The sequence below is a fragment of the Dermacentor silvarum genome, chromosome 2 (genome assembly GCF_013339745.2).
Source record: "Dermacentor silvarum isolate Dsil-2018 chromosome 2, BIME_Dsil_1.4, whole genome shotgun sequence".
Taxonomy (NCBI): domain Eukaryota; kingdom Metazoa; phylum Arthropoda; class Arachnida; order Ixodida; family Ixodidae; genus Dermacentor; species Dermacentor silvarum.
The window spans coordinates 206431876-206459665 of NC_051155.1; the positions used below are offsets into that span (position 1 = coordinate 206431876).

The 27790-nt window shown below is 46.8% G+C and overlaps 2 protein-coding genes across 5 annotated transcripts in view; one reads left to right on the forward strand and one right to left on the reverse strand.

Moving 5' to 3' along the window:
* LOC119442482 (beta-glucuronidase) overlaps positions 1-27670 on the reverse strand; it is a 70050-nt gene extending 42380 nt beyond the window's left edge. The window contains exons 1-9 of one of the 4 annotated variants that reach the window (XM_037707382.2): positions 27336-27670; positions 17034-17288; positions 13671-13786; positions 12249-12394; positions 10619-10809; positions 9264-9404; positions 5317-5489; positions 3773-4001; positions 1925-2686 (exon numbers count right to left, since the gene is read on the reverse strand). In XM_037707382.2, the coding sequence (XP_037563310.1) occupies positions 2216-2686; positions 3773-4001; positions 5317-5489; positions 9264-9404; positions 10619-10809; positions 12249-12394; positions 13671-13786; positions 17034-17288; positions 27336-27536 (1923 nt within the window). In that variant the 5' untranslated portion in view covers positions 27537-27670 and the 3' untranslated portion in view covers positions 1925-2215. Of the gene's footprint in view, positions 1-1924; positions 2687-3772; positions 4002-5316; positions 5490-9263; positions 9405-10618; positions 10810-12248; positions 12395-13670; positions 13787-17033; positions 17289-27335 lie in introns of those variants that run through there. The other 3 variants (XM_049662202.1, XM_049662201.1, XM_049662200.1) reach the window with 3 other exon arrangements.
* Positions 23680-27790, forward strand: part of LOC119442484 (transmembrane ascorbate-dependent reductase CYB561) — a 42651-nt gene continuing 38540 nt past the window's right edge. The window contains exon 1 of the mRNA XM_037707384.2: positions 23680-23789. Within this exon, the coding sequence (XP_037563312.1) occupies positions 23737-23789 (53 nt within the window). The 5' untranslated portion in view covers positions 23680-23736. The remainder of the gene's footprint in view (positions 23790-27790) is intronic.

Sequence of the window (27790 nt, forward strand, 5' to 3'; positions counted from 1 at the left end):
CCGTCGTCGAAGACGTAGCGAAAACTGAAGACGAGGTTTTGCTAGACCAGACCGCTCTGCGTGCGCCAAGCAAGCGACGAAAGAAGCGTCGCAAGCACGGCAAAAGGAAGAGTCACCAAAAGAAGAGGCTGGCGAAGATAAAGAAGAAAGAACGCAAGGCGGCCGCCGCCCGGAAGGAGACGCATGTAGAGAGCAAAGGTGAGAGCCCCGGGACCACAGCTGGGACCAGTGCGGTCCGCCAGCTGCTTCCTCGCACGCACACGGAGCTTGCTTTAGAGTGGGGCCTGAGCTGTTCCTTGAGCGGCGTTGGGTCCGGCCTGCGTGCCAGCGAGTTTCAGGACGACGAGGTGCAGATTCAGGACACCGGCGATGTTACTATCTGCATTCGCACCTCAACGCGCACGAAGGCTGCCATGTTGTGGCCTTTCGGACCCCCTGCCGACTGACGGTCTCGTCGGAACAGGCGTCGGACAACTGTTCGTAGCACCTGACTGTGCTTCACACGGACGGTTCTGTCGTTAGGCTGGACAATTCGCACCTGTGGCATGACGTTATGCGCTGACGCTAAAATGCTGCGACAATTTGTAGAGCCTGCGGCGCAGCTATGAACTTGCGAGCTATTGTTTTTAGTACAGTTGTTGGAGGGCAGTTTAGTTGCGCTTGTATAAATGTTTAGGGAGACGCGGACGATATTGTTTTTAGTCGGCAATTGATTTGTGAAAATTGACTGGTGACATTCCTAATCAAGCGCGCGTTTAAGGCGGTTTCACGGCGTATATGGACTATTTTGATTTTTGTACGTTTGCGCTGGGGTGCGACTTCAGCTTGAACTGTACCAGACGAGAAAAAGTGACTTTAGTAAAGCGTATCTTCACGCCACAAAAGTGGTCCCGTATTTCCGAAAATGTTCTTACGCTAAAACTGTGCTTATTAGAGCACATTCTAGCCAATCACGGTGTTGGACGCGGCTGACCAATAGAAATTAAGCTATACTTACGAACGAAAAAAAAAAAAGCCGATCCTGCCACTGAGTTGACATCTAGTTAAATATTCGTCAAGATAGAACGCTTTCGCAATATACCTTGTGGGAATCACTCCTCCTGCCCATTCCCGTGCTTTCTTTCATAGGGACTTACACGCGACGTAACACATGACTCCTAACACGCACGAAATGTCATATGAACTCGGGTAGGAGGAGCCACCACCAGTGGTATCCAGGTTTCTGTCAGTCGTCACACTTGTCGTAGGCGTGGAAGAGACAGAGAGAGCGAGAGAACTAGAAGTCGTAGATAGGTGGTGAAGATGGGAAAGGAACGCGGCGGTTTTGTTTGGGGTGACGTGATTGCGTTCCGGAAGTGACGCTACTTATGCAGCCCTTGTAAGGAGCACAGGTACGCGAGAAGCGGCACATTGTTAGACCACCTCCTCCTCCGCTTGCTCTTGACCGGGGGAGGGGGCGAGAAGAGTAAAATCAGGCGGGTGTTGTCGTACGTCGTGTTATGTCAGGTATCTTGGTACACAGACATTTGGGAGAAGGGAGGGGCGCATGTGCATAGTGTGCTCCCCCTCCCTCTTCCTCTGGCTATGCCCCTGTGTCGAATCCTTGACACCTTTTACTTCATCAATGCAGTACATAATTGCAGCAGCTGGCTTTTTCTTAGAGCTTCAGCATAGATAGATAGATAGATAGATAGATAGATAGATAGATAGATAGATAGATAGATAGATAGATAGATAGATAGATAGATAGATGGAAAGACAGGGAGTAACACTAGGCTGAGCCCAGTTGGCTATGCTGCACTGAAAAAAGAAAAGCGGGTATAAAGATAAGGAGAGAAGTTCACAGCCACATATACGTGCACAGACGCTGAAGCATTCATATTGTATGTCATCATCATCATCATCATCATCATCATCGTCATCATCAATATCATCATCACCGTCATCATATCAGCCTATTTATTTATGTACACTGCAGGACGAAGGTCTCTCCCAGCGATCTCCAATAATCCCTGTCTAGCACTATAGATGATCCCAACTTGCGCCTTGAAATTACCTAATGTCATCACCCCGCCTAATTTTCTACCGTCCTCCACTGCGCTTCCCTTCCTTTGGTGTTTGTACAGCATAAACAGTGTAAATTTACAAAAAAAAAAAAAAAAAACGTATCCCCGTGTACTGCATGGTCGTTCCCAGGTAAATATACCCACCCAATTTATGGTCGCCCGTCCGGAACACAGTAGGCATCAGAATCTGCTAGTGCCCTGTTGGCCAGTTTGTAATAGCGGCAGCGGATCACTTTTGCCGCAGCTTTAGGCTGGCGTTCTCGCGTCAGGATGCCCTTGCGGTTCCCGTAAACTCGATTGTCTTTCTGCGTGGTCATGAAGTCGGCGAAGTTCCACACGTGCTCGCCGAAAAAGAAGCCCCTCTCGCGCAGCTGGTCGAATGCCCGATGGAAGCAGCCGAAGGCCTCCGTCTGGAAGTCCTCGGTGAAGACGAACGCCGGGTCGGCGTGGAGGCCGACGACAGAGGCGGCTCCGTACTCGCTTATCATGATGGGCTTCCGGTATCGCTCCCACATGTGTTTGTACTCGTCCACGATCTGCGGCACGATGACTTCGGTCGAGCCGGTGTCACTGTACCAGGCCGGGTAATTGTTGTGCATGATGACGTCCATGTGGTCGCCCTGCAGCGCGTGGGAAGAGAATGGGTTTGTCCTTGAGTCTCGAACCAAAAAGCTTGTCCTTGAACCGAAAAAGACAGTGTCTTTTTTTGGTATTGCATGTAGAATGGTAATTTACTAATACAGCTGTCCTTTTTATTGTTACTAATACAAATAACCATATTTATCTTAGTGTTCCTTAAAAAGCTGAAGAGTTCTTATGGCCTTTTACTTATCGAAACCCACATCTATAGGCAATTGGTAAACCACAAAATACAATACACAAAAAAGAAAGATGGGTGGTACGCTCCTCAACAGCTTGCCGTGACGTCAAACTGACGTGCCTGAGCTGCAGTATCGGCGCAAAATTAAAAAAAAATATACGAATTTGACATACATTTCCTTTTCTAAGTAACGAAAATAGAGTTTGGAAAGAATAAGTAATCTTAATAACAAACACTACAACAGTTTAAAGTGATACAGTACTGTGTGCCTCTAACATTAACTGAGTAACATGGGAGTATACTTTCGAGACAGACTGTCATTTACTCCCACAAAAGTGACGCGACGTAATTTGTTCAGAAATAATAACTAAACAACTTTGCCTATTTTTTGGACTAGGTATAGCTCATTTAAACCTCTTAATAAAGGCAGACCTTTAGCGTAAATTTTATATCATATGACACTTAAGCAAGTTTCCCGTCCGCAAAGAAATCGCAGATAATTAATAATAAGAAAGAAGACCACGAGATAATTGTTAAAAGGCCTCCGACCCCTTTTAAGAAGCTCCCGTTATTCCACATAAATACTCCACTTACACAGGGATAAAATTGTAGCTCTTTTCTACTCCCTGAAAACTTCACTCAGGGGTGGTGCGAGCTTCTTACACCAATATAAGGGAGTGAAGTAAATTTCCTGGTGGAGAATTTGCTACAGAACGAGCTATTTACTCCCTCTTGGGCTCATTTCTGTTTACAATGTACGCTTTTGTGATGAGGTTTCTGCTATTTATGAGAAGGCATGGTTGCGAGAAGAGATATTTCTCGTATCAACCTAACAGGCCGAACTGCGGAACTGTGCCGACGGACATCGCGCTGACTGCGTCCTCACCGCGAGGTCCTGGTCGTAATTCGTGCTGAGGGCCGCAGTGATGGGCCGCGTGGCATCCATAGTGCGGACGTAGTCTGCGAGACTGGCGAAGTAGCGACCTGCCGGATGCTTGTTGGACCTCGGCTCGTTGGCCACCGACCACAGAATGACCGAGGGCCGGTTCTTGTCGCGTTGCACCAGCTCCCTCATGCGTTCTTTGTGCTGCTCCAGCATTGCGTCGTCGAAAGAGCTGCGCCAGAATGAGTGGGCGAGTGATTGATTGATCGATTGATCGATTGGTTTATTTATTTATTTATTTATTTATTTATTTTATTTATTTATTTATTTATTTATTTATTGAGTGAGTGAGTGAGTGAGTGATTGTCAGTCGGTCGGTCGGTCAGTTGGTCGGTTAGTTAGTTTTACGTGCGGCTAGAACCCTTGCAGGGAAGGAAGGTAATGCCTGGTGGACTGCATCAACCATATACCGGGTGTTTTATTGTAACGTTAAAATAATTAAAAAGAAAACGCCTGTGGTATTTAGCACAAATCTACTTATTGAGCTGGAACACTACACGCATAATACGCATAATTGACTAATTAACATAATTTTACTAATTAACTTTTAAACTAATTACTTCAGTGCAAATATTGCAATACATGAACTGAAGCCAGTGATTTCAAAAGGCACATCCACTTGGAACGAATTTTGAAACTTGCAGCAAATTGGAGATAAGCGCAGTCAATCTTGTAAAAATGCACTGTTGTTCAATTTACCTTCTTACCAAAACGCCTTTTTATGGACTTAAGCTCGGTAGTTATTGAAGCACCGACCCATTTTGTCGCAAACTTCGAAAGGGGTGCCATCCTCAGAATTCTTTCCAAGACTGCACCTGCTACAATTCGGAAATTGCAACATGTGGCGTAAAGTAATTAGTTTAACAGTTAATTAGCAAATTCTCAATTTGTCAAATATTCATTTGCGCGCTTGCGTGTCTTGATAGAGCGGCCATGCTCAAGATTTCCGCATCTGTTCAGGGGCCACATAATTTAAAAAAATGGTAATCGTTCGCCAAAGTTAAAGTTCGGAGGATGAAAGGGTGTAGGGTTCGGATTCTCACAAGTTCGTCAAGAGCGGAGAAAAAGTAGCAGTTCTACCCGAAAGGCGAAGCATCGATTGCGATAGCAAATTAGGAGACAGCTATTCGAAGTAAGGATAGTAGTTTTATTGGCCGTGTAAACTTGGAAACATTCGCTTACTAACTGAATTAACAAGCATGGTGTCAGCGCGCACAAGAATTACCTTGTTCGCATTACCCCACCGCCTTTCGCGCGACGGAAGACTTCGCGTTTGCTCTACGCCTTCCTCCCTCGCGCGCGCCAGATTGAGTCGCAATCGTCGGCTCCCCTCGCGCTCTTTTACTCGCACATGCAGCATACGGCACGCGGCGATGACTTTATTGCCGTTGGACATAATACGGAACCTCACGGCGACGGTGACGGCAGAAATGCGCCTTGAGTGCCCATATAATTGCTAACGCAATAAAAGTGTAAAGCCTACGTACGAAAGGGCCACAGCGGGCGCCTCGTCGATGACGGCGATGCCCTGGGCGTCCGCCTGGTCCATGATCTCCTCGGCGTACGGGTAGTGAGACGTGCGGAACGAGTTGGCGCCCAGCCAGTGGATCAAGTTGAAGTCCTTCACCACGAGCGCCATGTCGAGACCCTTGCCACGAATCTGCAGTGAACGCCGCAACTATAACGGTACGTCACCTGCCCATGGAGCCCATGCCAATTTGTTGACCGATATCATGTTTTGAAATAGCATTGAAGTAAATGACGCATTCGGGAGGAGCGAAGTATCGAATCGACTACTATATTTCTCCTAGCAGAGCCGCTCTACCATCTGTGCTAACCATGGCGGCTAGCAGATGGCAGGGCAAAGTCGAATTCATCGACAACTCGAAGCAAAGGCAAGTTTTTGACGTAATAGTTCAGCGGAAGCCCGCTAGGTGGAGAGAAGTAATTAAATTGAAAATGAGACATCCACCCCAATCGTAGAAATTGCTACGAATAAAAGGCGGTGGTCCCGGGTTCGAGTTCCGGACCAGGACGAATTTTTCTTCAACTGCGAGGCTTTTCTTTCGAGGAACCCGTATAGGTTTCCTTTGTAGCTATTGCTACGATTGGGTGGATGTCTCATTTTATATTTAATTACTTCTCTCCACCTAGCGAGTTCCCGCTGAACTTTTACGTCAAACACTTGCCTTTGCTTCGAGTTGTCGATGAATTCGACTTCGACCTGCCATCTGCTAGCCGCCTGGTTAGCTCAGATGGTAGAGCGGCTGCCGCGGAAAAGCGGTGATCCCTGGTTTGAGTCCCGGACCAGGACCAATTTTTCTTCAACTGCGAGGCTTTTCTTTCGAGGAACCCGCATGGGTTTCTTTTGTAGCAATTAATTGCTACGATTGGGTGCATGTGTCATTTTCCATTTAATTACATTTAACATCACTTGATCTACTCAGTCGTCGCAATTGCTACGATTGGGTGTATGTCTCAGTTTCCATTTAATTGCATTTAACATCACTTGATCTACTCAGTTCAGAAAACCCATCGGAGATAGCTCCACCGTACATATAGTTTCCGTAGTAATTTAATACCGCTTTGTCGTGGACAAGTGAGGGTGGGCCCAAAATCGCCTTTTCGACTGCACAAATTAGCAGTTTTGTTGTTGCCATCCGAAGACAAACAAAAAGGGGCAGATTTGTCTTAAAGCATGTTTTACTGGGCTGTTTTTTATCACTGTGCTCTTAATCTTAATTTACGACTCTTCATGTGATCTTGAGAAGAATGGGACACTCACGATGAAGGGAGGAGTGGGACGCCTGCCCCACACCTCCATAACTGCGCTACATGGTTTTACCCGTTTTTTTTTTAATCGCAGATTTACTCTTTATAATTCGCTACACAGTCTGGTATCTTTTAAACTAGTTTTTTTCATATTCTTTTTAGAATACAATTACTGTGTGTAAGCACGTATACTACGGGATAAGCGAAATGGCCCAGGAACCGCCGCAATTAAGTATATGGCAATTAAGGGAACATAGGTGTTCAAGAGGCAGCTAGCACATCGAGTGACTAGTCATTTTCCTTGACGCCAGAAGAAGCCGATCTGGAGACTGACTTAACTCTCCCTGACAATGAGCCGCAGAGCCTCTCAGTAACCTACTTTACAGAGGTCCCGCAGTAAGTTAAAACATTACTTTCTGTAAGATTGTGCTTGCACGAATTTTTCAGGAAAATATCAATCACCATATTTTACCAATCACCATATATCAATCACTATACTGATAGCATAAAGATAGTTACGAAGGTCATGAAAGAAAGGTAGAAACATGGACACTCTGTTTCTCTGCCCATCCGAATATATAGTCCAGTTTCAAACAAGGACATTGTGCCTAAGCTGCCAGAGGAACAAATGGCAGGGGGAACCAAACAACTGAGGTCCTTGTTTGTGTCCAATATTGACCTGCTCACGTATCAGGTCGAGTAGACAAATATTAAGGCTATATGTAGTACGTTCAATTCCTCCAGCGTGATGTCCCACTGCTACCAATATAAATGCTAGAGTAGGACACATTTTATTGTTTGCCAGTGTTTTTTCCGCAAACCTTCAAGACCACCCTGGAAGAAATAATTTTTTTTTGTTATTGTAGCCGAATGTCTGGTGTAAATTGACCTCTTCTTCTTTCTAGGGTTTTACGTGCCAAAACTAGTTCTGATTATGAGACACGCCGTAGTGGAGGGCTCCGGAATAATTTTGACCCCAAGGTGTTCAAGGTCAAAGAACCCAAGGTTAAAGAACCTTGGGTTCTTTAACGTGCACTACAACGCAAGCACACGGGCGTTTTTGCATTTCGCCTACATCGAAATGCGGCCGCCGCGGCCAGGATTCGATCCCGCGATCTCGTGCTCAGCAGCACAACCTCTTAGCTGACTGAGCCACCCCGGCGGGTATAAATTGAGATCAGTTCATTATGTATCTATGCGATAAATAGACTAAGCAAATAATTCAAACATAAATACTGTCCTCTTCACTTCGCCTTTCCCCTAAGGGCAGCCTTGGTTGCACAAAATTTAACATAATAAGCATCAGAATTGAGTTAAGGTTATATATAGTTATTTTCGACTTCCTGTAGAGCGGGAATCGTTTGCCGACAATGAGAGTCTTTGAGCCTTTGCCAAACGTTTTCCCTCTGACGTGCCCTATCAGCAGGTCGACACGGCGTTCTAAAGCGTTTGTCGAACCGGTTTGGAACGGTTACTTCAGTAAGTTCCGGTTTGGATTCGGTTCCAAAACGGCGAAAATATAATTAGTTGGTTCGGTACTGGTTCAGCTGAAGATAACGGTTCACTTCCGGCTCGGTTTGACACCCTGCTACTTAGTTCAACTGAAGTCGCTCCATTTCCCAAAGTGTGTTGTACGGCGGCTTTGCCACAGCATGCCTACATCTACGGCGGGGCACCCTTTACAGGGATATGATACAAAGTGGTTAATTTTCGACTATCTTGGCGCTAATTGAGCCCGCATCGCCAGTTTAACCTACTCTGCGACCGCTTTTTTTTCTCGTTGAGACCTACCTACATTTTGATACCGTTAACAAATCGCTACGACGCTCCGGAGGCGCTAAAAGACCGTTTTCTTTTTCTGGAAGTGGTTACGAGATACCCAGATCCCAGATACGTCAAACCCGTGTGAAGTCAGGTAAAAAGACATTGTCTTCAAAAACCGCCCTTTCGCGCTTCCAGAGCATCGTAGCGAGCCAGAAAAGTTATCAAAATGTTGTTCTCAACGAGATAAAACGCGAAAATTAATCGCAAAGCACATAAACTTAACGGTATAGGCGTAAATACCACCAATATATTCGAAAATTAACCGATTGGATCATAGACTGCACTATCTCCGGTATCAGTCCACCTGGCTTCCTAGTCAAAAAATGAAAAACGCGTCAAAGTCGAGGCGAAAGAAGACAACATCGACGAACATGCACGCCAAGAAAAGTGAATAAAAAATTTAACAGAATACTTGATATCAGAACTTGAGGGTCCGGAAAATACATACGGTCTGACAATGGAACGGAGGAAGCAATGCAAATAATGCAAAAATATTTTGCGCTTATGCAACACTGCATCAGCTGAATGTCCCAATTTCAGTGCGTCGACCTTGGTTGATAGGTCAGTTTTTGTGTAGTTTGACACGGTCGCTCGTCTTCACCGAGTAGCGCTGCTTTTAGTATCAGCCTTCCATGACGCATCCATTCGTATTTCAAACGTAAAATTTTGTACTGAGGCTACTTTGCATATCTACGCTATCTTAAACTATATGCTTTTTAGGCAGGCTGAAATTTCGTTTTAATTGGCCGCGCCAGTTACTTTATCGTGCAACCATATTGTCGACTGCGCAGCTGCCCGTTTCCTGAACATGACACCATGCACGGTCCAGGCTGCTCACGTTCGAGTCCTCGTGCTTGCCGAAACCCATCAGGTAGAAGGGCCGCTCGTTGATGAGCAAGCTTTCATTGGTGACCCGCACGGTGCGGAGGCCCACTTTCTGGTAGTAGACGTCAGTCGCGTCGCCCACCGTGGCTTCCACCTGCGCGGAAGAAATGGCCCGTTGATAGTGTGGTCGAGCGCGCAAAGCGCACGGTGACGAGCGTCGAGTCGAGCGATGGTGGAGACGACGCAATAATGTATTTGCACCTCTCGAGAGAACATGTGCTCTCAGAAATATCTATTTCAGGTCTGATTTTCGGCGGGGTTTGTTGGTTCGTGACAGTGGTCCAATTAATTAGCACCGGGGGAACTTCCAGTTTGCTGTCTGGCTCGCTGTCCCAGTGGATGGTTACGTTTTAGCGGAAGTTGTGCTGGTTTGTAAGAGTTCTGATGGCGATGGCAATCATCTCATTATAACTATGATGACGACGATGATTAGGAGGAGGGTCAGGGCGATGGCAACGACAGGCGATATCGCGGGAAACACGTTCACTTAACGAGTTTGTTCATTACAAAAAAATGGTGGGCGCTTAAGCTTCGCATAAGAGTGGAACGCGATAGCATTCAAAGATCCCTGACTGTTCATCAGGCTTCCCGGCAACTGCAGCTTTCTTTTTCTGTACCTTCGCATCGGCGCGCCGCTGCCGAGGAGGCGAGCGCCATCTGGATGGTATTTTTGCAAGCAACACCAACCGCGAGGCGCCGCTGTATCAATGGTATAAATGTTGTAAAAGGGCTTTGTGTGTGAGTTTCCACGTAGCATAACAGAATTATGTTTTTTTTTCGTATATTCAAATTACAATCAGACGCTATCGTACCTGTAGGTTGTAGTTAAGTCGTACTTTGCGATTTTTCTGGCGCATTTTACTTTGAGAAATTCAATTAGTTCATCTGCGCATCTGCGCCACGCGGAAGGCCTGCGTAGTCAGAGTGGTTCGGCATGATTTTCTTGGCCGCGAACGCCGCACGCCGACACCGACGCCGGATTTTCTGCGACATGGGGCCTTTAACGCTATCGCGTTAAAACGTCGAATAATTCATTACTGATAAGCCAGATCGGGTGCTATTGAATAGTGAAAGCCTTTCCCATTTCTGCACTTTTAATCCACCACGCCAGATGAGCGTAGCAGTTTCGAAAATAAAGTTTGGGGAGCCTGCTCCTCCGTCAAATACGAAGGAAGGCTAATCTATATAGACTATTTAATCAATACAAAAATGGAAATAGGGTCGCTTTCCTATTGTAGAGCCATCATGACGAACCAGCTCACCCCTTATACAAAAGAAGTCGCACGTGTCCTTCGTACGCCACCTTACCCTGGCCGTGTAGAGGTATCCCGGCTCGCTGTGCATGCCCACGGGCCACCACAGCTTGGCGTCGCTCAGGGACAGCTGACCTGCGCAGCCCGCGGACGAAGCAGCCACATCGCCCCGATCGTCCAGCAGGGCCACGCGGCAGTTGGACGTTCCGTTCTCAGTCTTCACGTCAACGCTGAAGTCCACCACCGCTGGAGTTTTGCAGTATGGGAAGATCAGTGTTTGTATAGTGTTGTTACACAGTCATCATGTTGTACTGTAGAGGACGTTGCACAATGCTGTGAATATATTATTATTATTATTATTATTATTATTATTATTATTATTATTATTATTATTATTATTATTATTATTATTATTATTATTATTATATCATTATTATTATTATTAGAGCGAAAGCTCTACTACGCCATGTCTCGCAAGGTCATCCATCGCGTCGCAATGACCTTGAGCTGCCGGAGCGCGAGCCGCAGGAGCGCAAATGTGGCATGTATTAATTAAGTCACGCCACGTGATCCACTGCGGAAAGGCGTCGCAGCTGAGCTCGCTCGGAGCCTCACCGCTGCGGTGCCACCTGACTAGGCGAAGGTTTAACGGCTGCATCGCCGGCGCTTGGTCGCTCAATATCGCCATGGATGGCGCACCGGCTGGGCCATCTGTGCGTGCGCTTCAGCGCAAACGACAGGATGAATCCAATCATCCAGTAGATATAGCTGGACGGCAGGCTGCGAAATCTCAAGCAAAGGCAAAGTTGGCTGCTGAAACACCGGAGGAAAGGGAGGCCAGATTAGCAGGTTATAGCGAAGCTTACCAAGCGCGGACGTGTGCATTAATTAAACACTGTGTGCGTAGTCTTTGCAAAACAAAGCCAGACAGACCTTTCGCTCGTGTTAACTAGGTTTACAAGAGTTACACCTCAGCCAATTTTATTATTATTATTATTATTATTATTATTATTATTATTAGTAGTAGTAGTAGTAGTAGTAGTAGTAGTAGTAGTAGTAGTAGTAGTAGTAGTAGTAGTAGTATAGTAGTAGTAGTAGTTAATAAACGTGGCAGTTTGGGTGGGTGTTCCAAAATCAGCGCGTGCAGCAGACGCACGGCGCTGTGTGCGTGTACACGTATCAGTGTCTCCTTTCTTTGTCCCTATCTAATAACAGTTACTCTTAAAGGTTCTTCACTCATGCAGAGAGTAAAAGAGTGCATTAACTGTTTCAGAAGCGGGGTATATAAGCTGCACCGTTGTGGGGGATGAATAGCAGACCTATTAACTACTGAGGGAAAAACTGCCAATGGCAGGTAAAGACACCGATCACCCGAAAGGTGCCGATACCTGCTGCTTAAGCGCTGCCAAATACTGCTCTTTTTCTCTTACCTCGCCTTTAGTTCAATTCTAGATTCCTCGTATCAGGGTAGCGTGCGTACCTGTAACTTTGGCGCGGCCTTTCTTGGCCAAAGCATAAGGAAGACACACAAGTTTGACAATCTTTTGGCACCGCGAGTGGCAGCGAGAGAACTGAGCATCAGCTGCCAACGAGAACGCTGACTCTCATGCACGCGGTACCTCGTGGTTTGATCTCGACGTTAACAACGGCAAATGCACAAGGCGTATATACAGGCATTCACTCACCGAGTTCATCCGTTGCCTTCTTGGTCACGAAGAGAACGTCGTCTATGAAGTCACTCGGAGTGGTGTACAAAGCGACGCTCCTGTGGATGCCCGCATAGTTGAAGAAGTCGAAAGGCACATCCAGGCGATAGTAGCCGTTGGGATACCTGGTAGTGGATTGACGACGTCGGTAGTAATTTCAGAGGCAACGCGGAGTCCAGTGAACCGATCCAGGCGCCAAATTCACAAAACTGTCAGCCCGTAAGGGGTAGATTCGCAATCGCTTGACACCTGTGTGTTTGTTTACGTGAATATGACATCGCATTAGCTGTACGGCGTATACATAAAGGGTGTCCCAGGTAATTTTAGCCGAAGTTTAAATGTATGCAAATTTCACGTAGCCAGATAGAACGAAGGTAATGTTGGTTGCGGTCGCTTGGAGATACATAGATTATTTTATTGCATTTCGCCTTATTACATAATCAGTCCTAATTATTATCTTCTCAAATATTACAATTCGATGAAAGTGTCAATGAGAAACTTGTAGGGCAGCGTGAAAAACTCCCGATACAGCTTTCTGTTGCTCTAAACGGGCTACATAAATGCGTTTTTCCGAGCGTGAAAGAAGCCCGCGAACACACGCAAAATTGCTGCGCGACTGGCCCCTCGAGGCACTTTTATGTAGCACGTATTGATCAACAGAAAGCTGTATCGGGAGTTTTTCATGCTGCTATACAATTTTCTCATTGACACTTTTCATCTAATTGTAACATTTGAGAAGTTCAATAATTATTTACACTAATTATGTAATTAGGCGCAGTGCAAACCTAATCTCAGTATCTCCAAGCGACGGCAAACAACATTTATTTGGTTCTGTCCAGCTACATGTCATTTCCGTATTTTTAAATCTTGGTGCATAATAGTTGGGACACCCTGTATATAATCTTAACGAACACATACTGGTGCATGCGGTGCTCCAGCCAGGGCGAACGTCGGTCGGGAACGTTGGCACTTCGCACATTCAACGTATACGGTGCCTCGATAGCGCCGCGTCACTGCTATCGAGACACGCTAATACAACGCATTCACACGCGTCCTCGTGTAACGTATATATCCAAAACACGTACGCTTGCGCTGCAGCCAGGTCGTCGGCGGCAACGAAAGGCAGGTCAACCTAGTGTAAATGCGATGCGCTAAAAGTGTAGTGTATTCTATAATGTTCTGCACTAGAAGGACAAAGCGACTCGCTGTAGTTTCGAATTTATGTAAACGCATCCTATTGTTGCTCTTGTCTGTGGTAATCAACCGGTTGACGCGTGCGGATGTTTACGTGCGAACGCCTCAGTGAATTAGGCGCCATCTTCTTTCGCATAATTTGCTATTTCTGTACAAGCACGAATGTATGCTCAAGCGTCATCTTAAAAAACAAAAGGTTAATCTTACCTGCTGGTGTTATTCGGTCGGAACAGTGTACCCTGGGGAATGGTAGCCGCGGTTAGCGTGTTGTTTACCGCCACGGTCAGCAGGTTCTTACGGCCGTAGCGGAGGACTCCCGTCACCTGAGGAAAGTTGCCATCGCAATGAATAATAGTGACGAGAGATATTTAACAGGAGCAGTATTCCTCCTCTTCATGCAGTCATGCGCCTCACAGCTCGCGGGCACGGGCGAGCTCATGTGGCAGTCGCTATAGCATAACGATAACGGCCAAACCACACTGTCTGCATGTACGCGCCTGTTTGTGGAAAGGACAATTAGCCTTCGGAGACACGCACCGTCATGCTCTTGGGCGTATCCCCACGGCTGGCATTCAAGAAACTCGACCAGTAGCGCAAGCCGTTCGCCGGCGAGCAAGTGCGGGTCAGCCATACATACAGGGTGTCCCAGCTATAATGTTAGCTGGGACACACGGTATATAGCATCTGTTATCCATGAGACAGGCGCCCAGACCGGCTTTGGATATTGCCGGAGTTATCTTTTTCGCCGCATTCGCAGGCTCTAATTGTTGGGACCGCAACCTGCCGCTCAGATGCATATATTCTCATATTCACCAAATATTCGCTATGCACCGGGCTTGTCTCAGTTAAAAAGTATTGTACAAAATAATAATAAAAAAAGAGCGGGCATATACGCGCTTCGTGCGGGTCAAGTACGAGCATCTCGCGGTCAGAGGCACATACGGTTCGGGCCAGTGGCGCACCGACGGGGGGGGGGGGGGGGGGGGGAAGGGGGGGGAGGGTGTTGTAACACCCCCCCCCCCTGAGGCCGAGTTAACCCCCCCCCCCCTAGCGTCCAGCCCCACCAGTTCAACGTGTACCTTCAGTGCTCTGTTCACATTGTCCTTACAATTCAAGAGGCTACTTGAGGTCGAATATTCCTGCAGATTAACCAAAACACTCTGTCACTGTCTTGTATTTATTCATTCACTCTTAAATTACTTTGAGTAAAACGCTGAAGAAATAACGATCGTCATCATATTTCGTGTCATTATATTGTTATATTTATTAGGCATTTTATTTGTTGTCGGATTCATCTGGCGGAAATTGCATATTATGCAAAGTGCTTGCTTCCCTCTGATTGGTGGGACCGCAACAAGTCGCTCAGATGCATGTATTCTCACATTCACTAAATATTCGCTATGAACCGGGCATGTCTTTCAATTAAGAAAAAAGAACGTGGGCATACACGGGCTTTGTGCGCGTCAAGTACGAGCGTCTCGCGGTCAGAGGCGCGCATACTGTTCGGGCTTTGGATCGGGTTCACCAACTTCTGCACTTCGTTGCTAGTCAACCGTTTCTCTCTGCGCTTTATTGAATACCGTGGAACACGCTCGCTTGGGGTTCCATATATACAGCGCACATGCAAAATTTGTGCGCACGTTATATGCTGGTGGACGCTTGTCCACTTTCTGTATACTGATTTATAAAGTTATAAAGGTTAGCGTTTTGCTGTTGAGTAAATTTTGCACGCTCGCAGGCACTTTCTTGTAAGTGCTATGTGTGTAGGCCGTGTGTCCATGCAAAGGTGAAGATGCGATAAATACATATTGCGATATCATTATATGAACACTTCAAGCGCATTAATTCCTGCCGTCGCCGTGGTCACGGCTTCGCTTGGGGTTCACATATATACAGCGCAAATGCAAAATTTGTGCGCACGTTATATGCTGGTGGACGCTTGTCCACTTTCTGTATACTGATTTATAAAGTTATAAAGGTTAGCATTTTGCTGTTGAGTAACTTCTTGCACGCTCGCAGGCACTTTCTTGTAAGTGCTATGTGTGTAGGCGTGTGTCCATGCAAAGGTGAAGACTGCGATAAATACATTTTTGCGATATTCCATTATATGAACACTTCAAGCGCATTAATTAGCCTACCGGGATTCTTAGGACGTGGACAATCCGCTCATAAGTTTGCTTGTGTTCTGCCAGCGAGTGGATGCTGTTTGCGTGCGTACGACGGCGCGCGTATTACTTAGAGGAGGCACTGGTGTAGGCCGTGTGTCCATGCGATGCCCGATATCAATTATATTTCAAGCATTAAGATTAGTACTAGCATCATTGCTGCGTATAAGCCAAGATGCGTAAGGGATACCAAGAGAAGGGAAGCGCAGTCGAGGTCGGCAGAAAACCAGATGGGATGATGAAGTTAGGAAATTTGCAGGCGCAAGCAAGTTGGAATACGCTAGGGCAAGACAGGGGTAAAATTTGCAGGCGCAAGCAAGTTGGAATACGCTAGCGCAAGACAGGGGTAATTGGAGATCGCAGGGAGAGGCCTTCGTCCTGCAGTGGTATAGGCGGCGGCGGCGGCGGCGGCGGCGGCGGCGGCGGCGGCGGCTGCTGCTGCTGCTGCTGCTGCTGCTGCTGCTGCTGCTGCTGCTGCTGCTGCTGCTGCTGCTGCTGCTGCTGCTGCTGCTGCTGCTGCTGCTGCTGCTGCTGCTGCTGCTGCTGCTGCTGCTGCTGCTGCTGCTGCTGCTGCTGCTGCTGCTGCTGCTGCTGCTGCTGCTGCTGCTGCTGCTGCTGCTGCTGCTGCTGCTGCTGCTGCTGCTGCTGCTGCTGCTGCTGCTGCTGCTGCTGCTGCTGCTGCTGCTGCTGCTGCTGCTGCTGCTGCTGCTGCTGCTGCTGCTGCTGCTGCTGCTGCTGCTGCTGCTGCTGCTGCTGCTGCTGCTGCTGCTGCTGCTGCTGCTGCTGCTGCTGCTGCTGCTGCTGCTGCTGCTGCTGCTGCTGCTGCTGCTGCTGCTGCTGCTGCTGCTGCTGCTGCTGCTGCTGCTGCTGCTGCTGCTGCTGCTGCTGCTGCTGCTGCTGCTGCTGCTGCTGCTGCTGCTGCTGCTGCTGCTGCTGCTGCTGCTGCTGCTGCTGCTGCTGCTGCTGCTGCTGCTGCTGCTGCTGCTGCTGCTGCTGCTGCTGCGGCTGCTGCTGCTGCTGCTGCTGCTGCTGCTGCTGCTGCTGCTGCTGCTGCTGCTGCTGCTGCTGCTGCTGATGATGATGATGAAACTGCAAACGCTAAACAATGCACCATAATCCAGGCTTCTTAAACTCAACTATGGTGTATACCGGGATTGCCTGTATGCCGCACTAGCGTGTCTCTGTAGCGACGAAGGGCATGGATTAAGGCTTAGAAATCTATAACGTGGAAGGCGATAAGCCCTAAGAGCAAAATGATTTTCGGGAACACAAGTTGCAAGAACAACTCATTGTTCCATATTTAACTCAACTTTAGAGAGTTGTGGTGGAAACAGTTACAAGCGTATACACACAAGTGTCCATTCAGCAGTGACCGTTCTAATAGTGTATAGGCATGAAGGCTTACCTCTGCTGAAAAGGGCAGATGACCGCCCACGTGCGCGCCCACAGGAGCTCCGTTCAGGTAGACTCGGGCCTCGTAGTGGACGCTGCCGAAGCGTAGAAACACGCGAAGGCCTCCGGAACCCCGCAGCTTCTCCCAGCGAGCGGGAGCGAAAAACGCCACGTCGTACCAGACCCAACCGACGAAGTCGCGCAGCGCCTTGCTCTGCGTCACGTCGTTGAAGCTGGACGGAACGGGCATCGGGATCACCGGCCCCGACTGCGACAAACGAGAGAGAGCACTGCTTACCCACTTTGCGCTGGGATGACTCAGAATTGAGGGAACATATACCTAACGCGCGACGTGTCAGATGGCACGAGGCTGCATGGAGTACGAGAGACTATATATAGCTTACATAAAGCACATAACCGACGCCACAAAGAAAAACTGTGTGTTGGGAAAGTTTCTTCGTGGCTCGACCATCGCGACAGTTGACGATCATAAAAAAAAAAGAAAGAAGAAAGAAAGAAATGGGGGGGGGGGGGGGATCAAGTACACCCATTTGAAGGTACAATAAATAGAAATAAATAAATAAATAAACCAATAAATAAATAAATAGCGCTTTAATAGCCCTCCCGAAGAGGGTGCCTTAAGGGACAAGTGGCAAAAGGGACGTAAAGAGAGAAAGAAAGTCGAGCAGCGGCGAAACCATTGGCGAAACTAGCGTCAATGCTGCGCGAAATTAGTAAAGCTGCTCATTCGTATAAGAATCGTTTGTCACGGGCAGTCGTCTTCGCATGTCTTATTCGTATGGCCAACACCTTTGTGCATTCGGGCCCGAAATTCCGGAGGTGGTCTAGTAGAATGCGCGCAGTATTATCAAGGCGCTTACACCTGCCGCTTATGTAACGCTCGACAACGTATGAAGTTATTTCGACGTTAATTCTTCGTTCTGCCATGAGGTGCCTCGGACAAAATATCGTGCTACCGGGCTTTGAAAGTGCAAAGGTTAATTACTGCACATGAATTGCGTGTTTTCACGCAAGAGCCCACTTCCGCACTTATGGCACAATCCGCTTTTCGATAAGGGGAAGGACAGATTACCACGGTAAATCGTACACGGAGAGCTGCTGTAGCAATATAAGAGGGGATCAGTTTTACGTTTTCGACAATTTAAACAGCGAAGCTGTTTAAGCCGGTGGTTATGCCGTTAGGTGTACGCCGAAAAACCTCGCCGAGCGATTGCGTCACATGCGTCGCCTAGCAACGCCTCGCACCGGCTGCGCCGAGCCTCGCAACAGCTGCGGGAGCCGAGCCATGACGTCACCATGCCGTGGGGACTGGTCACCGCCGTGACGTCAGGTCCCAGGGGTAGCTCCGCGTCGCCGCCATGGTCGCCGCCGCATCGACATCGCTGTGGAGGGGAATGGGGCGACGGAGGAAGATCGTCACTAAGCGAGGAAGAGGAAGCGCGGCGCGAAAGACAGCGCGCCGCTACTCGAGAGCGGATGAGACGACTTCGGGCTGATCCAGAGTATCGCGCCGGCGAAGCGGCGACTAAACGACGGCGAATGACAGAAGACACAGAGTTTCGAACCCGCGATAGGGAGCAAACCCGTTTGAGCAACCAGAACCGTCGCCAAAACGATTCGGGCCTGCGAGTTCTGGATAATTTCCAGCGGCAAGTGCGGATAGCGACGGGAGGTGCCGACGGACGGTTTGCCCACGAGTTTCTGAACAGTGAGTTTGGACACAGTTGCCGAGTGTGCGATAGACTGTGGTTCAACACGAACTTGTCTACGCTTAGCTCCGTGCGCGCCCGCGAAAAGCAAGAGACTGCGGTGCGGATCGTACGAGAAACGTTTCCCGACGAAGCTAGGTGGGGCCGCTAGCTTCGCTGTTCATCCAGTCTTCGCGCCACTAGTGCGAAACTGCCCCAATTTTTTTAAACGTCACCTGTGGCAGAAAGCATGCATTATTCTTGTCCTTCAGCTGGCTTATTCGAAGAGGCGGACGTTACTAGCACGAGAAATCGAAACACATAATCCACCATTTAACAAAACTTCACTAATCAACTTCTTAATTAATTACTTTACGGCGCATATTGCAATTTACGAAATGTAGCCGGTGAGCTTGCAAGACGTATCCACTTGAAATTAATTTACAGGATGGCACCAGTTTCGAGATATTATTTCGTCAAAGTGTAGGACGAAATACACTGGGCGTTCAAGTTGCTTTTGTGTTTGAATGCATGAAAGAGCATTTTGTTTAAAAAAAGTTAATGGAAGAACAGTGCATCTTTACGGCGAATTTGATGGCACATATCTCCAAACTGGCGTCATTCTGGAAATCATTCCAAGTGGATACGCCTTGCAAACTCACCGGGTACTATTCGTAAATGCGTTGCAGTAAACTAATTAATGAGTTCGTTATTAGTGCATATTTAATGTGTTGAATATGTGTTTTGATTTCTCGTGCGAGTAATGTCCGCCTTTTCTGAACAATACAGCTCAAGGGCTGGAATTATGTTGTCCCCAACAGGCTTCACCGTATCTTGTGTGTGAGGGATAAGTGCTATATTGTTCGTTGATCACAAGCGAGGGCTTGTGTGCTCTTGCATTCGTCGTGTTATCGATTTTCCGCCCCACGCACCCAACAGGCGCACGCGATAAAGCAGCTTGTTCGTGCGCCGTGCCTGTAAACGAGTTCGTCGTATCAGATTGTATTGTTAATTATATCAACGTTCGTCGCGAACGTTGTTGTAGATGCAGGAAAATTGGTGCTTGATTGATTGATTGATTCATGGGATATAACCAGTTTAACATCACAAAGTAACACCGCGGCTTTGAGAGACGCCACTGTATTGGGCTTCGGATTCATTTTCACCAACTGGGGTTCTTCAAGGTGTACAGTCGCAATCTTTTTGATGGTGAACACGGGAGCGCGTGGCTTTCTATATCACCAGCGCCGTCTGACGGCAGCCACAATATCTGCGCGCATGCTCTGGGAGGGTAAGCTCCTTTCATGCTCATTACGTCATCGTAGCGGGCGTGTGTCGTCTGCTAGCAGTTTTTTTTCCCTCAATAGAAACCAAATTATGACAGAAACCACGATTTTGATGCTTTTAATCCAGAACGTTGTGCTTCTTATGCTTGGAGTTATCGTAATTACTTCAACTTTTCACTTTGTTTAGTTTTCCTTCTGCTGTGTTCTTATCGTACAACGAACAGGCAAGGGAACACAAACATCCGAACTTTTATTTGGTGCAAGTTCAACAAAAAAATTGATCCGTTTAGAAGTAGTATTAGTAAGCAGGAATAATTTTCTCTTTGATGATAGTATTTTGTCATACAACCCTTTGCGGAAAGACTGCTGCCATCCTAGAGGGCAGTGACGCGTACAGCGCTGGCACAAAGTCATGATGCGCTCGAAGGTCCTCCCATTCTTGTCGAACGGCTGCCCACAGCTCGTCCCCAGTCGTTGGGCGGACAGATTTTCGCACCATGGCTACTTTGATGTACCCCCATATATTTTCGCAGATGTTCGTGTCAGCGCCTTTGGCCGGCCAGGAAAGCAGGCTGATTCTGCGATTTTCTATATGTTCCTTGACAACTTTTGCCGTGTGAACTGGCGCCAGTTCATGTTGAAACATAAAGTCGGCATCGGGAAAGACGCTGAGGGCCTAGGGCAGCAACACATTGTCCAAAATTTCTGTGCAGTATCGCTGCGATGTAAGGGCACCTTCTATGCGATGCAGAGGCCCGAGACCATGCCTTGACACCGCGCCCCACACGTTCACACAGTTTCGGCCACTCGCGGCGACTCCCTGCAAATTGGCTGGCTCGTAACTGCATGGAAATCGTATTTTTGACCATCATTCGCAAAATCAAACGTGCATTAAGAAAAGTTTCTTACCGAGTGCCTCTGGTTCGCCAAACTCGCATCCGTTGGTCTTGGCGAGTTGTAAAAGTCGACTCATCCGAGAAGATCACTCGGCCCCAGTCATCTGCCATACATGAGGCGTGTGCTTCGGCAAACTGGAGACGTGACTTCTTGTTCGAAGCAGTGACGACTGGCTTACGTGCAGCTACAGAATTTCGCAGTCCAGCACTTCGGAGGCGTCGCCGGACCGTAGCAAGGGAAGCATCCACATCTAGCTGCTCCCGCACTTGCCTCGCGGACTGGAACGGGTTCTCGACGACAGCAGCTACCATAAGCGCGTCTTCATCCTCAGTCGTTGCCTTTGGTCGACGCCTGTGTGGGGCATCACAGAGTCGGTCTTCCTTGCTGAATGCCTGAATAATCCTGTTGACGGTCTTTAGTGGCCTGTGCACGAGAACACCGATGGAGCGCTGTGAATATCCCTTGAGCGAATATTGTACGATTTTCCACCTCTCTTCTTCGGGAACGCGGGCATGCTGAAATTCAGTTGCTGCTCTGACAGATGCGGTAATGTGCAAGAATATATATACGCTCCTCAAAGACGAAAGCCACTTTTTAAATACGCCCACAAGTGTCATGAGCATGCGTGGCCTGGATACAGATCAACAATGATCTTGAGAACGCCCACAAAACATTACATATATTTTCAAGTTTATTGATGCATCGCGTGGAGCGTAATGAGAAGTTCAACATCGTCACCAATCCCGAACACGGCTACTTTATTGCGGTACGCGCGCAGCAGACGACACGCACTTGCTTGCGTGACGCAATGCGCGCGGCGGGAGAATTGGCGCACGCCGGACACACTGCGCATGCTTCTCGTTGCCGCCGCTGAACCGCGCTGTGAGCTCAGAAGGCCACGCGTTCCCGTGTTCACCCTCAAAAAGATTGAGACTTGCTACATATAAAAGAAGATTAGGTTTCATATTGCGTACGTCGACTCTCTTTTCCTCTGCATGCGATTATTGTGAAGCGGAATTGTTCGGGGACCTGACGAGAGTGGCACGTGCCATCCTGAAAGCCTGTGTAGTGGCCGTTGAACCGGCTTCGTCACTAAGATTGTATTACATTGCGAGTTTTGTTTGTTTTCGTATTGAAGTAGTGCTTAATTTCTTTCCCCCTCCATTTTTTTTTCTTTCTTTTGTCAGGTCACTTCCTCGCTCACTGAATGACTGAATACATCAAGGTCTCAGTATAGAAAGTTTATTTACAAAACGAACGTGCAAGTTTATTCATCATTACACGAGCAATACGGACGCACAAAAAAAAAAAAAAGAACCTTCCGTTGCAGCGTCACGTGCTGTGTCGCGCTTATATATACGGGGTGATCATTTTTAAGTTTTATAGAATATTAAAAAACTCGCTTGTGGCAGATAGTATAATTCTTGTCCTTGAATTGGATTATTCGAAGAGGCGGACATTACTAGCACGAAAAATCGAAACCCGTATACCACTAATTAACAAGTTTTTACTAATTATCGTCTTAATTAATTACTTTATGGCACATATTGCAATTTACGAATTGTAGCCGGTGAGCTTGCCAGATGTATCCACTTGAAATGAATCTCCAGGATGATACCAGTTTTGAGATATTATTTCCCCAAAGTGTGGAACGAAATACATGGGCGCGCGTTCCAATTTCTTTCGTGCTTCGATGCATAAAACGGCGTTTTGTTTAAAAAAAGTAAGTGGAACAGGGCCTTTTTACGGCGAGTTTGATGGCGCATATCTCCACACTGGCATCATTCTTGAAATTCATTCGAAATGGATACGCCTTGCAAGCTCACCGGCTTCAATTCGTAAATTAATTAAATTATGGGGTTTTACGTGCCAAGACCACCATCTGATTATGAGACACGCCGTAGCGGGGGACTCCGAATTAATTTGGACCACCTGGGGTTCTTTAACGTGCACCTAAATCTAAATACACTGGTGTTTTCAGCATTTCGCTCCCGTGGGATGCAATTCGTAAATTGCAATATGTGTCATAAAGTCATTAATTAAATATAATTAGTTATTTTTGTTAATTAGTTGAATATGTGTTTCGGTTTATCGTGCTAGTAATGTGCGCCTTTTCAAACAATCCAGTTCAAGGATAAGAATTATGCTATCTGCCACAGGCGAATTTTTAAAATCTCATAGAAACCTGCCGTGGTTATTTGGTATAGCTATGGTGTTGGGCTGCTAAGCACGAGGCCACGGCAGCCGTATTTCAATGGGGGCGAAATGCGAAAACATCCGTGTACATCCGTGTACTTTATTCCGGAGCCCCTCACTGTGGTGTGCCTAATAATCAGATCGTGGTTTTGGCACGTAAAACCCCACAATGATATTCATTAATTAAAATTCTATAAAAGTTACCAAGGATCACCTTGTATATAACGCACTTTTCATTGCTGCTTCCATGCTTAGACAAAGCAGATGTTCAGCGCGGTGACCGGCTTTTAGAAAACTTATGTAGGCATGTGTATGTACATGCACGTTTACATCTGCTTCCGACTATCACGCATCCGCGCAGTCATTTCATGTGACGCTCATTTGCTGCAGGCGCATATGCCAGACGTATATGCGATACCGGCCGAGATGTCTGCAGGCTGTTTTCGAGGAAGCGATTCCAGGTATTTTTTAACTCTTCGTCTGTTTCAGGCCGTATCTGTTGGCGATAGCTGACGCGCGGCGCTTGACCGAGGGAAATTTAGGCTGTGTAAGCGATACGAGGTCTCAACCGGTTAACGAACGCGCTCCCGCTAATCGTCAGTCGCGGAGCACCTCCCGAAGCAGCTGTATGTATACCGAGGGTAGACCTCCGTTTGTCGAAAGGCCTTTTGGTCCACCAAGGTGAATATTAAACGTTGCTTTATTTTTTATTTATATGTATTTTGTGTTCGCTAGTTCGGGGGGGCGGTTTCGTCTATTGGTGGGTCAAAGATAACGAGTTTCTGCCTCGACATAGCTACGAGGCATCTTATACTCTGGTAATTCCCACATGCTAATGGCCATCTCTTCGAAATAATCGCACCTTCTCCTGCGAACTCTTTATTTTTTTCTTTCATATTTTCTGTTTCGTATTTCTGTTTTATGAAAAGTTTAAGGGGTCTGCAAAGCAAACCGACAGCGCTAGAATAGCACCGCGCGCGTAATGTGTAATATGTGGTTTCGCCTCCCACCTGCTGCAAGTTGTCTTATCATCCACGTTTAGGCCACACTCGAAAGCTGTTGATTAAAAAAGAAAGAAAAAAAAAAAAAAAAAGCCTCGAAATCTCTCATTGCAAGATTGTCCCCCCATCCCCCTTTTCTGTTTTGCTTTATGGAGACTGTTGTCTCTAAGTCTCCAGATCGATCAGTTCACCGTCAGACGTTCAGTCTGAGATGCCTGAAAGTAAATATTTATTACCAGGCACTTTCGATTGAAGATAGAATCTGACTTAATTTTGGCGTGAATTTCCCCCTCGCTCATATGTTTGCGTGTTCCCATCTCGTTCAGGAACGCGTGCATTGGCTATAAGGTCACACATACGTGTTAACAGATCATATGTACAAAATCTATGAGATATTATGCTATGGCCCACGCACTAATACTGGTGTCGCACGTACACTTCTGATCGCGATAGGGGTCGATCCGGATCGGATTTCTTGATCGCGATCGGCAATGGTCGCTGCTTCACGGTCCAACGATCCGGAACGAGTTATTATTATCTGCTGATCGTCGGCAACTATCAGAACTGTATAATTCCTTGGCTACAAATTCAGATTTGCAAAGTATGGTTAAATTTTGACAATATTTCAATTTTACAGCTTATACTGTCGCTGATAAAACGATTTTTAAATGTTTTTTTTTTTTTCTGAGCTGCCTTCGCTTTATGTTTTTGGCGTTTTCAGAGTATACAGTTAAAAATCGATCTAACTAAGCCAGACTTTACGAAGTTCCCGATCTAACAAAGAAATTTACATTCCCCGGCAGGTACCCGTATGGTTAAATGTTGTCATCAACCCGAATTAACGGAACTAACTTAACGAAACGGGATTTAATGAAGTCTTTTCTGAAATAATTGAGTAAGAGAAGTGGTGATATTTTCTAATTTTGACACAGACAGGTTTTCTTCGAGCGTGCGCTCCTAACGCTGTCGCATTAAAACATCTTTATTTTGACGAACCCGCCGCGGTGGCTTAGCGGCTATTGTGCATGTTGAGCTGCTAAGCACAAGGTTGCGGGATCGAATCCCGGTCGCGGCGGCCGCATTTCGATGGGGGCGAAATGCAAAAACACCCGTGTCCCGTGCATTGATGGGGAAACGTTAAAGATCCCCTGGTGGTCAAATATAATCCCGAGTCCCCCGCGACGGCGTGCCTCATAATCAAATCGTGGTTTTGGCACGTAGAACCCCAGAATTCATTCATTCATTCATTCAGCATTCACGAGGCTGCCCGCCTCGTTCACGCGCGGAACAACGCACTCGGCAGTCGGTAGCGCTCTTACGTACCAATTTCACACGCGCAGGCGTGTGTTAGCTTTTGGGCGTCGCTACGTTACAATTTTAGATTTCGAAGGACCGAGGATATTCCTGTCTTGATTTTACGAGCTTTCCGATTTAACAAATAATTCGAGCGTGGTCATCACTCGGTTAAATCGAGTTTCAACTGTACTGCGCTTCGGTGCGCAGATCAGCGATCGGTGCAGCGATCAAGAGGCCTGATCGCGACTGTCCGGATCCGGATCACGCAAGATCGCGATAGCAAATGACCGTGTAGCAACGCTCGATCAGGATCAAGTTAATCCGGATCGGCCCCGATCGCAATCAGACGTGTACGTGTGACACCGGTATTATAATACATATCACACATGATCCATTGTCTTGTATATTGACCACCCAGGGAAAAGGAAGAGAGAGAGAGATAGAAAAGAATGCAGTGGTTCAGTATAGTTAACACACGTAGCTGGTACCCTCGATTTAGCACCGGCTCCCGTGAGTGGTTAGAATGCCGCTGCTTGACAAAATTTAAAAGTTTTCTTTTGCACAGCGTACGAGCGCACGTGTTCACGCGCAGTTCTGTGAACTCTCGGAACTATCCGCGCTTTATACAGGGTGATCATTTCTAAGTTCTATGGAATTTTTGAAAATAGCCTGTTGCAGATAACATAATTCTAGTCCTTGAGCTGGATTATTCAGGGAGGCGGACATTAGTTGCACGAGAAATCGAAACACATATTCAACTAATTAACGCAATTCCAATAATTGTCTTTTGAATTAACTATTTACGGCACATATTGTACGAATTGTAGCCGGTACGTTTGCAAGGCGTATCCACTTGGAATGAATTTCCAGAATGATGCCAGTTTGGAGATATGCGCCATCAAACTGCTAGCTGTTCCACTTCTTTTTAACAAAACGCTGTTTTATGCATTGAAGCACAAAAATAACTTGAACGCCCATGTATTTCGTTCCACACTTTGGGAAATAATATCTCGAAACTGGTACCATCCTGGAAATTCATTTCAATGAGATACGTCTTGCAAGCTCCCCGGCTACAATTCATAAATAGCAAGATGTACCGTAGTAATTACTTCAGTTAATTAGTAATCTTTCTGTTAATTAGTTGAACATGTGTTTTAATTTCTCTTGCTAGCAATGTCCGCTTCTTCAAATAATCCAGCTCAATGACAATAGTTATGCTATCCGCCACAGGTGATTTTAAATATTGCATAAAACTTTAAAAAAAGATCACCCTGTATATAACTTCCCAAATGGAGCAGGCGCGCGCTGTAAAAACAAACTAAACTGAAGTGTATGCACCTTAACATGAACAACCTCCTATATGATAGCGGTTGTGGATATAAATGGCAGAAGTGTGTCAGACATAGGCAAATATTCACCCTAGCCTTTTGTTTTTCTGGATACTTGGCAAAAAAAAAACGGTTAGTATAGATATTTATGCCGATCCTTGAGCTATATATATATATATATATATATATATATATATATATATATATATATATATATATATATATATATATATATAACGTCACGGCATGCGAAACAATCGCGCTGCTCTGCTTGCGAAATTTATGCGCGATAAACATTTTAACACATTTAGAGGTGTAATCTCCAGGCGAGCATGTCAGGGCGCAGACATTTACGTATCTTGTACTTGTATCTGATTAATTACTTGTAATCAATTACCATTTCGGTAATCTTATAACCAATAGGTTGCGTAAATAGGTTGGGGAAGAAATGCACGGAGGTGGATTCGTGCCTAGGAACTTATGTGGAAGCCAGACACTGTATCCAATGCGCCACACAGCATGCCGCACGCATTAAAAGCAAAAGGCAGTGATGAAACGCGCGCAATAACGCGCGTAATCACGCGCGCATACAGTATACAAACCAATGAGAGCGGTTGCTGGAACCATTTCTTCACGAAGCCCTCCTCGGGATCCGAACCGATGGTAGCGCGGAAGTTCCACACCCCGTCAAGGAGCTTCACCTCCCGTGTCTCCGACTCGCGAGGGTACAGCGCCGAGGCATCGCTGGATACGGCTAGCGCCGCGATCAACACCAAAGCGCGTTGTATGGCGTCCAAGCGCATCGTTGTCCTCTCATCCACTGACGGAGCAGTCGACTGGACTCTTTGCGAGCAACCGAACCATCAGTGGAAACTCGAGAGCTCGTATCCAGTCTCGGGAGCCTCAGCTTATCGTCAACGCTGCCTTCTTGTTTTTTTTTTTTTTTTTCGTTTTTTTTCTCCTATCTTTCGTTCCAGATGTTCGGATACCCCGTATCATCGCTACGGGAAGGCCCATTGGAAAATTGCTGGCGTTGACTCTTTTTACTCCTTCGCTT